The 12,114-nt window shown below is 39.1% G+C and overlaps 1 protein-coding gene across 1 annotated transcript in view; it reads right to left on the bottom strand.

The window, feature by feature from the left end:
- The window catches only part of MARCHF6 (membrane associated ring-CH-type finger 6), an 85,050-nt gene extending 73,154 nt beyond the window's left edge, over window positions 1–11,896 (bottom strand). The window contains exons 1-3 of the mRNA XM_061589090.1: window positions 11,696–11,896; window positions 3,434–3,530; window positions 2,112–2,185 (exon numbers count right to left, since the gene is read on the bottom strand). Of these exons, the coding sequence (XP_061445074.1) occupies window positions 2,112–2,185; window positions 3,434–3,530; window positions 11,696–11,714 (190 nt within the window). The 5' untranslated portion in view covers window positions 11,715–11,896. The remainder of the gene's footprint in view (window positions 1–2,111; window positions 2,186–3,433; window positions 3,531–11,695) is intronic.
- Window positions 11,897–12,114: the final 218 nt, after the last annotated feature.

Below are 12,114 nucleotides of genomic sequence, written 5' to 3'. Positions count from 1 at the left end.
TTGTCAAGAAATATGGAAAACTAAACAATGGCCCACAGACAGGAAGCGTTCAATATATATCCCACTTCCAAAGAAAGGGGATCCCAGAGAATGCAGTAATTACCGAACTATTGCCTTAATATCTCATGCAAGTAAAGTAATGCTCAAGATTCTACAACAAAGGCTCTTACCATATATTGAGCGAGAAATGCCAGATGTCCAAGCTGGATTTAGAAAGGGAAGAGGCACCAGAGATTATATTGCAAACATACGTTGGATAATGGAACGGAGCAAGAGATTTCAGAAGAAAATCACCCTGTGCTTTATAGACTACAGCAAACCCTTTGACTGTGTAGATCATGAAAAACTATGGAATGCTTAAAAAGGAATGGGGGTGCCACAGCATCTGATTGTCCTGATGCGCAACCTATACTTTGGGCAAGAGGCTACTGTAAGGACAGAATATGGAGAAACCGATTGGTTCCCCATCGGAAAGGGTGTGAGACAGGGGTGTATTTTATCACCGTATTTGTTTAATCTGTATGCAGAACATATCATGTGGAAAGCGGGATTGGACCAAGATGAAGGAGGTATGAAAATTGGAGGGAGAAATATCCAGGATTTAAGATATGCAGACCATACCATACTATTAGCATGAAACCAGTAATGATTTGAAACGAATGCTGATGAAAGTTAAAAAGAAAAGCACAAAAGCAGGACTACAGCTGAACGTCAAAAAGACTAAAGTAATGACAACAGAAGATTTATGTAACTTTACAGTTGACAATGAGGACACTGAACTTGTCAAGGATTATTAATACCTCGGCACAGTCATTAACCAAAGTGGAGACAATAGTCAAGAAATCAGAAGAAGGCTAGGACTGGGGAGGGCAGCTGTGAGAGAACTAGAAAACGTCCTCAAATGCAAAGATGTATCACTGAACACCAAAGTCAGGATCATTCAGGCCACGGTATTCCCAATCTCTATGTATGGATGTGAAAGTTGGGCAGTAAAAAAGGCGGATAAGAGAAAAATCAACTCATTTGAAATGTGGTGCTGGAGGAGAGCTTTGCGCATACCATGGACTGCGAAAAAGACAAATAATTGGATGTTCAAACAAATTAAAGCAGAACTGTCACTAGAAGCTAAAATGATGAAACTGAGGTTATCATACTTTGGACACATCATGAGAAGACATGATTCACTAGAAATGACAATAATGCTGGTGAAAACAACAGGGAGTAGAAAAAGAGGAAGACCAAACAAGAGATGGATTGATTCCATAAAGGAAGCCACAGACCTAAACTTACAAGATCTGGACAGGGTGTTTCAGGACAGATGCTCTTGGAGGTCACTGATTCATAGGATTGCCATAAGTCGTAATCGACTTGAAGGCACATAACAACAACAACATATATAGGTCAGAGGAACAACCAATTTGTTATTTACAAGCATGACACCCAGAAGCAGAGATGGGCTTTTTCAGGTTGTTATCTTCCTGCCCCATGAGTTGTTTTCAGTTCCTTTCCTTCCACTAGTTCTAACTGATGAGAAATAGCATAGTATTCCTCCAAGATTTCCTAGAGATATTATGTGGTCAAATATCATTATAGTTTTAAACCCCAACGTTTTGAATGCTATTCAAGAGTAGTATACTCTTATACTTTACTTATAGCAAAATAATCACAGTAACACGTAGACTAGTTAAAGCAAATATATAAAAACATGCCTTGTATATGAAAGTATTACTGTGTCAGGTGGTTTACCTACCCTTCATGGCACATCCTTTTCTACTACCTAAACTCCAAAATGCATATTTACAAAACTGGATTCATACATTCACCCAGCAACCTGGGTGCTGTTTAAAAATGAAATCACACCAAAGCAGTTTCATATGGGAAGCTATTTACATGAAGGTTTTCATCTCTTCCAGGGGCTACAATGACTTGGCCATACTGCATTGGAACTTATCTCAGACAAATGGCTTACAGATGGTGCATTTCCTATGCAGTTTTATTTTCTGGAAGCAAACATACCATTTAATGAACCTGCAAATCTAGATGAAAACTCTTCTCTACGCTAAAAAAAACCATAAAGAAAACTACTTCGTTTAAATGTAATACAAACTTACTTGGTGTGAACGCAAATCTATGTTTACATAATTCACAGTATTCTTTTCTGCTGTGTTTGAGCCACTGAACCAAGCTGCAATAAAAAAAACCATGGCCATAATACATCTACAGCTTAAAAATCCACAAGATATTTTTTGAGTGGCAAAAATGAAAAATAAAGCAAAATAATCAGAAAAATATACTTTAAGAAAAACAATAGCAATTTAAATATAGAGGAAGAGAAAAATAGGCACTAGTGACTTTCTTTAAATAATGTTGTTCTATCTGATAGCGAACATGTTTGAAGAGCATAAGCATGCAGTTAAAGAGCACTACTCTCCAGAAATCCAAAACACCACTGCTAAGCTACAGTTGTAAAATATGTTCTTAAATTGCAACTAGAGCAAAAAGGCAGCATGAATATTTTCAAAGTAACACAAATGCAAACGGCAAAGCATATACACTACACATGCATGGATTATTTTTCAGCAGTCTATCTTTAGAAAAAGCCCTCTGCTCCACACTTCTCTGAAAAGCTATTTGTGAAGCCCAAGGTACCCTTCTAGAGGCATTTTATAAGGTGTAAGGGGCTGTCCCATCAAGGGAATAATTGACACGCACACAAATCTCTTTGAATCCTGGCCAAAGTAAACTTATAGTGCCGGATCTAACATTGCATGAGCAGTCTTCCATTAGTGGAATGGGATTTCACCTTCCTCTTCTCATCCCTAGAGCCCCTTGCCCCCCAAATCTGTGCCAAAGGGGCACGTGGGAGGCAGCAAGGAATGTAACATCTTGCTACACAAGTGTAAATTTGTTCAGTTCACACACAGTTTTGAATACAACAATATTTTTTAAAAGCAAGCATTTAACAAAATGAACACTATTAATACAAAAACAATTACTAGATATTACAGGCATATTGTTTTTTATTACAAGTGTATAGTTAATGGGATTACACAAGAAAACTTTACATTAAGAAAACTTCTTAACTCTACATAAAAGAGTTTTACAGAGTTCTTGTGTAATCTCACTAATTCTACTGGAATCAAGACTAATATAAATAGCGTTTCTTCTCTACATTTCCTTGATACTTAAGCATATGTTATGTGAAACCTTATTAAAATATTAAAGTCATCAATAATCTTTTCCTTCTTTTCTGTACCTAGTAAAATCTGGAGTGAACTTCAATACTGTACAAACAGCTAATGTGCAAGAGTCATCTAGAAGATAATGAGAATTGTTTCTCTGCACAATTGTCAAAATGTTCACAATGATTTCATCGTGTATATGCTACTTTTTGAATGAGTACTAACATATTTTGGAGGGAAAAGCAGCTTACCATTCTTGATGAATGAATTTAATACTGCCAGTGCATACACATGGATGATAGAGAGGCTTCTCTGGAGTTCCTTCAGATCGACATACCCTGCATATGTCTGTTAAACACAAACAAATAGAATTAATACAGAATAAAACAGAATACAGAATAAAACTATAATAAAGTATTTCCATTAAACTGAGATACTTTTTGACATTTCCTGATGCTCAACCTTTGCTAAATAGTAGAACCAAGAGCCAAAACAAGAACAATATTCATCAGCTTTTATTCCTTGACTCATTGGTAGTTTTATTTTTAAAAAGCAAAGATTGCTGAAATACTATATTTAAAGCAAATGCACTGAAAATACTTTGACAGATATCCTTGAACAGGTAATTGGAAGTATATCCTTAGATGCAGGATTTCATAACAAGCCACAAAGGAAAGAACAATAACAAGTTCCACTTCTGGCCTTTCCACTGACCAACCCAATGTTAAAAGCAATAAGCTTCATTCCATATTTTTCACAAACTCTACTGAGTCAGACCACTGGTCCATCTGGTTCAGTACTGTCTACACTGACTAGCAGCAGCTCTCTAGAGTTTCAGACAGGGCTTTTTTCCCAACCTTGCCTGGAGAAGGAAGGGATTGAACCTGGGACTTTTAGCATGGAAAGCAGGAGCTCTACCACTATGCAACAGTCCTGGTCAACCAAACACCAACACAGGAAGAACAGTAAAATACCCCCCAAACAGCAGTCTCTCCATTGCTGGGCTCCTACTGGGAGGAAGGGTGGGATATAAATTAAATACTAAATAAATAAAATAAATAAGGTTGGCAAAAGCTGGTGTAGACCTACATTTCCCTAAAAACAGGACTTAATTTGTAACAGGTATCCCTGGAACACAGCCCCAGTATCCATTTTCAGGGCTGCATTCATATATAATGTTAAACCATGGTTTAGCATTAGGATAGACAGATCAATGAGCCTTGGGCTTGTATGCTCCTCTTACACAGCCACACAGAGGCAATAGCAAACTTCCACAGAGTTTCGCATTAATTACAGTTTAGCATTGCATCCAAACCTTAAAATGTTAATCTTAGCTGGTTTGTTGAAACAAGTAAATTTCATAAACAATGGTTTGCTGTTTGCTTCTTTCAGAAACCATAATTAAGATTAACCACACCTTGTCCAAGTTCGCACATCACAATCTGCAATTAGATCTAACATAGAAATGAAATCTTCTGAACTCATCCTCACAAATGAGAACTGAAGTTAGTAAAATACGAAAGGTGTAATTATTTATATTTATTCAAACTTAACTTTTGATCATGACATAATCTACAAGACATTGTGTATTGCAACAGAACAGGGAGAAGGGTGTTCTTTGTACTACAGCTCCATGGCAGTAAGACAGTTGTGACAAGAATGGAATTATCTTCATGAAGAAGATAAAACTAGGAGCAGTGGGGGAGATGACCACCTATCCTTGCTTTACCTGGCAAGAAATGAAGAAACCATATTTTCTGTCACGTTCTGAAACTTGATAATGTTACAAACTATCAAAAACATGTGCAAAAAGAAAAGGCAACCTACTTGCTGGTTTCACATCACAGAGCAGCTCTCCAAGAAAGCCAGAACTCCCTCAATTTCACACAACACTCTAAAAGAGCACTTTCCCATATATTTTTTCCTACTCACATTCAGAACATTTTGATGAGGAAAAGGCCATAGTATTTGTGCACATCTTTATAACAGTGGATTAATGTAAACCAATGGAATTTACCTCACCGGGGGGGGGGAGATCTGATTTAAATCTTTCCTATAGGAACAATAGGTTCCCTTAAAGCTAGGACTGTGTTTTTCTAAACAGTGATGCATACAAAACAGTTACTCTAACCAGTAAAACATGTTAATTAATTTACAATTAAATAGAGCATTTACACAATCCAGGTTGGCATATGCTGTATAATATTTATATTTTTTTAAAAAAAAGAGAGACAGCTTAGCACTGGCAACCATAATCCAGTTTTGTTTTATGGTAAAGTGAGGAAACATAGTTGCCTTGCCTTCCTTCCAATGTTGCTGCTTGCTGTTACAGTTCTGCTTCTTCTCATATATTGCACAACTCCTCAGCCTGGCCCCTATCCCACCACTGAAACACAAAGTACCTAACGATCTGAAACCTTTGCTCATTGCAGCCCTCAAGTCTTCGCCTGTTTAGAAATAATCAATGCCCCAAACCTTTCCAGAAACCAGACCTGGTAGATAAGTCAGTGGGCATAGCAATTTATTTTCATAAAATGAAACATCTTTGTTTGTATATAGAAAATAAATAGTCGTTACAGGATCTCAGGTACTAAATAAAAAGAGGTGTATATAATAACATCCAGGTAGATATAACTGATGATACTTAGTTATATACCAGATGGCATCTCCTAAAATCAGTTCTGTCAAAAACCAGTGTTACAATGCTAGAGCTTATCTATCATAGTTTAAGAGTCACATGAAGCTCAGACAAGACTGCAAGGAGTACTATTGTATATCTTAACAATACCCTACATTATTATTTTCACAGTTTGTCCAAGCAAGACATCCACTCCTGTTCACATGTATTGCAAAGAAAAGATCATATAAGATCATGTAAGCATATAAGATTGCTAAAATACTTTATACAATAAGACTAGGTAATGATTAAGTTAACAGTCCCACTTTAAGAATTTAACAAAGAATATACAATACATAACAATGGGTAGCTTTTTTTTCTCCAACCCACTCCCCCCCCCCTTATAATGGAAAACTGGAAGAAAAATCATATGAGGCTGAGAGGCAGTGACTGTCCCAAGGTCACCCAGTGAGCTTCGTGGCTATGTGGGGATTCAAACCCTGGTCTCCCAGGTCATAGTCCAACACCTTAACCACTACACCACAACCTAGCTTTCCATATTCTCTTGTGCTTAAGGATTATCAATCACAGCCCTGGGAATATTATTAGAATTGCTAGCCTATAGATTGAATTCTAGAGGGTTGATAAGAGACAGCTAATACCACGGAGGTTCAGTCTGTGGATGCAACATGATCTTTCATGCTACAGTCCACTACACTTTGACTTGGAAGTAAAACCTATTGAATAAAGTGAGGCTTACTTATAAGTAAACAGACAAAGGTTAGGTTGCACATCTTGCAACAAGTTGGAGAAGGCACCATTTTATAGACAAAACACTTTGCTAGAAGTTACTTGAAAGCCACCACAGCACCCTCACATCTGAGGGAACAACATTCCAACTAGTTCTATTACAAATTCAATCAATTACATTTAGAAACTCAGCAGCCATAAGTCTCTAAAATAATGTGACCATGAAAAGGAAACAAGGAAGGTTTTAAAGTAAAACCAATCAAATATGAATATATCCAAAGATAGCAAGATTCAAACAATACCTTCAAAAATGTTACTCCCAACCATCTTCTGGAGTTATATTATCAGTTGTTAACTTTCATTGGAGCAGAAGTGACAACAAACGTTACAAGGGCGTGGATAACCCTGGCTGGGCTCTCTCTTTTTCCAAGAAGGGGGTAATCACACTTAGGACACCAGCCTTAGCCGAGGAAAACACCTCTAATGGTATACATGCCGCCTGGGCATCTAAAGTAAACCCTGTATCCAGCATCACTCCCAAGATATGAACCTGTTACTTTAGTTGGATGGCAAAATCTGTACAGAACAGCATGAAGGAAGAAGCAGGTCTTCTACTGTTGCCTAAAGTTAAGTTTTAAGTCACAGAAGGCCGATATGGGGAGAGGCACTCCTTCAGGTTGACTATATCATATTGTAAGGCAAATCACACACTAAAGGCATAAGTTATCTGAATTCAGTTTCATTTTATTAGCTTTCATTTAGTCGAATACAGATCTCAGACACCAGCAACAGATAAAAGGAAAATTAGGTGTCACTAGCGATACTGCACTCCACACCTCCAGATGACTTTACACAGTAGTTTTGTGGAGATGTTGTACAACATTAAGAACACACAAGAGCTCTATGAACCTTGTAAACAGATGTCATGGGGTAGAGCAATAGTGCTCTAGACCCATCTTCTGGAAATACCCACTAGGTATTTGGAATATTGGAGCACTGTGCCCCCAATTCCCATTCAAGAGAGTCAATCCAGAAGAATATCATGTTTGATGGTACTGAAAGCTGCTAACTAAAATTAGTAGGATTACACTATCCTCCCAGCGTAGATCATCCAACAGAATGAGCAAGGCAGTTTAGGTACCAAAAGATGGTCAGAAACCTGACCAAGACAAGCAAGATTTTCAATAGCTGGCACTATCTTCAAGTTAATGGAGAATTTATTTAAGGAAACCATCCTCAGGAAAGCTGGCACAACTCCCTCATGCAAGGAGGCATTGAACACTTGGCAGATGCAAGTGGTAATTCCTCTCTCAGCTGATGTTACAAGCAAGGAGAAGCAAGGTTTGAGTAAACAGGTAGTACAAGCACCTTGCCTATATCCTTAGGCTGCAATTTAGCTGAAGAAACAAAATTACATAGTACTAAAGAAACATTCTGAGACTGATTTGCAAACCAGATCCTGATTCACAACTCTGGTTTATAGGAAGCATTCAAACCATAGTTTCCAGGTTTGGACATCATAGCAAACTGTAGTATAGCAAACCTGGAAGTCTTGCATTAAGGTGAGCATGTGAGGGAGCACATAGGCACACATGTTCCCTCTAGCTCCTATGTGGGAGCCCAACAAAGATCTACTCTTGGAATTATCTAAAACTACATTAAAGTATCTGCTAAGAATTATAGTACATTCCCTGAAGACCTCCAATTTAATTTGTTTGAGTACGGGGAATAAGCCCATCTGGCAGTATGAGCACTGATAGTAGCTATAATACATTTTAAAAGATGCCATACATAGAACCCAAAAGACAAGAAAGCAGTTCATAATCTATCAGTATATCATAGACTTTGAAACACTTTTCCAGGAGTAACAAATTGCTCTCTGAATCAAGGTATAGGTTTGTGGTGTCTTGCTTATAGATTTCCTGGAGCATGAAAATCTCATGATACTCTCTGCTGAAAGTGCAAGTTACTCTCTAATACAGGAGTCTGCAACCAGGAGGCCTAATACAGCTTACCAAATAATTTTTTTCTGAACCCTAAGACCTCACCAATTTTGGCTGCAATAGGAAATGAAAGGTGAAAAGGGTTAACCACCCATGCTTTAGGACATCCTTTAACATTTTTATTTTAATGTGTTTGAAAGTTTAAATTTAATACAATTTAAATTAAGACTTCATTAAGCAGGAAACATGTTAATCTGATATAACACACCAGGCTAAAAGAGTTATTTATTATGGCTCAAATATAAGAGGAACAATTCCAAGCTAGTAATCCTAGTCAGGTAATACAATAGAACATACATTTAAACACCCTCTGTTTATGCCCTGAAAAGGCATAAAGTGAAACAACTGTGGCTAAATGTATACTTAGTACAGACAAATTATACTTAAACTTATTAAGCTAAGATAGACATGGGCCTTTTCCCTATGCACATACCTGCATCACTTGAGTTGCAATTAAACCAGGAAGTGCCTTAATTAACCATGGTTTCCCATTTTATTTGAACTGGACATGAAGCAAACCATGATCCATTTGTGTCCTTCATTTTTCTGAGGCCAGTGACAAACCCTCTGGGTCCAATCTACTGATCAGTACAGAAAAGTGCATACTCAGTTATTTCAAGAGCCGCACCCTGTTTCAAGTTGGTGATTGGCAGATGAAGTTGTTGCAGAGAGTCAAAATTTGCATATCCTGATTTCATATACACGCCAGATTATTAGGCCTCTATTTTCAATGTTGCAAAGTAGGATGGTGCTACGATCTCAGTCTGTAGGTCTATTCAAGAAGAAAGGTCTGGAGAGAGATGGGAGCAATGTGGCCAAACGATGTTGAAGAAACGCCTCAGCATACTGACCTTCTACTTATACAGGGAAACTGTGAAAGTGCAGATTAGGCCTGCAGCCTAGGTTTGGCCGTTATCACACTCATTCATATCTTCACTGTACTTTGCAACTTTATTGTAGAATTACACACTACATTTGTGGTCAATTCTACGCTGCTCAGAACCTCTACTATGAAATCAAGTTAGGTCTAAATGACCCACAACAGGGAGACAATCTCTCTCAGACTGACTTGGGTTACAATCTCTGCAATGTAAACCAGGATGGACTCTCTGAGGTGGGGTGGCAAAATCACCAAGAGATTGTTTCTGCCACACTGCATTCCAGGAGAACTGGTGAAATAGTTGCATTGTTCAGCCATTTTAAGAAGCCTTTAAGGAGAACGGACCTATCTAACAGATGGCTTAGATTTTCAGGTGCCCAGTTTTAGCATCAGAGCTCTTAGAGGTCTGCTCTAGCTCCTAATTCTGCAACAGGGTTGAGGAGGCTATACCACCATCATGGGTGCTGACACCACCACTTTATTTATGCATCATTCCTGCCTCTTCATAACATCAGCCTCAAGCAAATCCCCTCCTAGACTCAAGAATACACCAAATACCATGAATAAGTGATCAATGCAATGGTATAGCAAGTTTAGAGGTTCTGGGGACATAAGTCCCCAAAAGGCAATACTTCCACAATCAAACGTTCAAAAATGCTTACTTGTCAGCAATCCAACTTAGTATCAGCTGTCCAGGCGCTACTTAAATTGGCTCATTAGCAAACACTGACATATTTTACACACATAGAATGAATTTATTTAAAAGCAAATACAATTTCAGTACTTTTTTTAATTAAAGGAAATTTCAACTGAGCAAAAAAATCTAAGTTTTTGTGGCACCACAAAATGTTTTCAATTGCTGATCATTTTGTGTGGTGACATGGATATCTAGCAGGATGTTTAGAAAGTTGTTTTTTAAAGAAGAAATATGCTTTTAGGTAACTTTTACCTAAAGAAGTATCCAAGATTTTCTCTTCCAATCATTGTGACAGTTAAGCTTTTTACAGAAGCAAGTAGCGTATCTGACTTTTTAAACTCAGAAATAGCTTAGTAGGAGAAAAAGGGTAAGAGAAATTAATGAGGAAAAAGGGACATTTTTATGATGAGACTATTATTTTGCTTTCTACCAAGACAGATGAACTATTCTTTGAATTGCAAAGCAGCACAATTTACCCAGGAGTGCAAACAAGGTAAGGACCACACATTTCATCAGCTGTGTCCACTATATCTTTTGAATCTTGGGGGCACAGAAGAAGTGACATAGTGCTGTGTTTTCAACACAAGGGTAGGCCTCTTCTTTCCAGTTATGAAGTCAAAAGATGAAAGCCTACTTATAGTCATAGCAGAATGCAGTTTTGGCACAAACCTCCTAATGAAGTAGAGACCTACTTACAAAACCCAATGTCACAATAAGTCAGCCTTTTAAGGTATGCCAGGACTCTGTTGTGTTTACTACAAGAAGAGGCTAATTCTGCTTTTGGAATTTGTCCCTACAGTTTTTGTAGGGTGAGCTGTTAAACATTCCTCTTTCCAGCAAAAAGGAACAAAAAAAATTAAATGGCCACCCTATCTACTCTTCTAACTGCAGCTGCCTTTTACTGCCTCACCTCTCTGAAAGGTTACATATGAGCCACAACAATCAAAGGGTGTAGCCAGCTCGCCCACCCCACCCCAATCACTAATGTCAACCTCAATCCAACCCCATGGGCCACTCCTTTCCCTAGTTACCAAGGAGATACCTCTCTCTCTCTTACACACACAGAGACTTCAAAATGACACAACACATCTTCATGGTTTGTTTCTACCCTTTCTGAGGATTTTGAACCAGCATCCCCCCCACACACACACACACCTCTAAATTAATACGCAATCACCTAGCATTGCCATCTTTTGAAATGAAATTATTCCTCTCCCATGTTTAGGTTTTGACCCACAAACACACCTCCATATACATCGAAACACCCACCTCCATGTTTGTTTTAAGGTTTGACCCACCAACCGTGAGCGGCCACAACACTCCTCCCCATATACGCCCCCTCCAAATCTCTCTTCCTCACAGGAACACAATAACGCATTCTCTGTCTTGCTCGCCTCCTTATAGTAACCCACGACAGCAGGAGAAGCCCCAACAGGCCAAGGCGGAGGAACAAAGGCAGGTGCGTCGTGTATGATGCACAAACATTACCTGGGAAAGGGAGCGCATTTCTTCAACCCACCGACCCATCTCCCCCTCCCCCGAGAGCGCGAGGCTTCAGGCCGTTACCTTCCTCGGCGGTCTCCATCTTGTCCGGATGACGCAGGCCCGCCGCGCGGGCGGTTAAGGTGTGACGCGAGCGAGCGAGTGAGCGAGCGAATGTGAGACGGGCTGGCGACTGAGAGCGCACGATAGAGAGGAGAGAGAAAAGAAGCAACACGAAGAAGACGGAGCTGACTCCGAGTAGCCAGGGCCCGTTGCGGCCTTGCCGCGGGCTCCCCCTGGGGGTTTTGACGCGTCACTGCTACAACCGCCGACTCCTCGCTGCGATACGTCACAGTGAGAATTCTGAGCATCCTGAAAGAACGCAGTAGTGACGCGTCACAAATGCAACAAGACAATAATGCGTAGCACATTGACCCCCATATTAATGCACGCCGATACACAGGACATTGCACTTAATTAAGATACCCTCAGGGAACAAATGC

Source organism: Rhineura floridana, chromosome 1 (assembly GCF_030035675.1).
Source record: "Rhineura floridana isolate rRhiFlo1 chromosome 1, rRhiFlo1.hap2, whole genome shotgun sequence".
NCBI classification, from domain to species: domain Eukaryota; kingdom Metazoa; phylum Chordata; class Lepidosauria; order Squamata; family Rhineuridae; genus Rhineura; species Rhineura floridana.
Note: the sequence above shows the minus strand (reverse complement) of the source record. Positions and strands in the feature narration are given on the sequence as shown.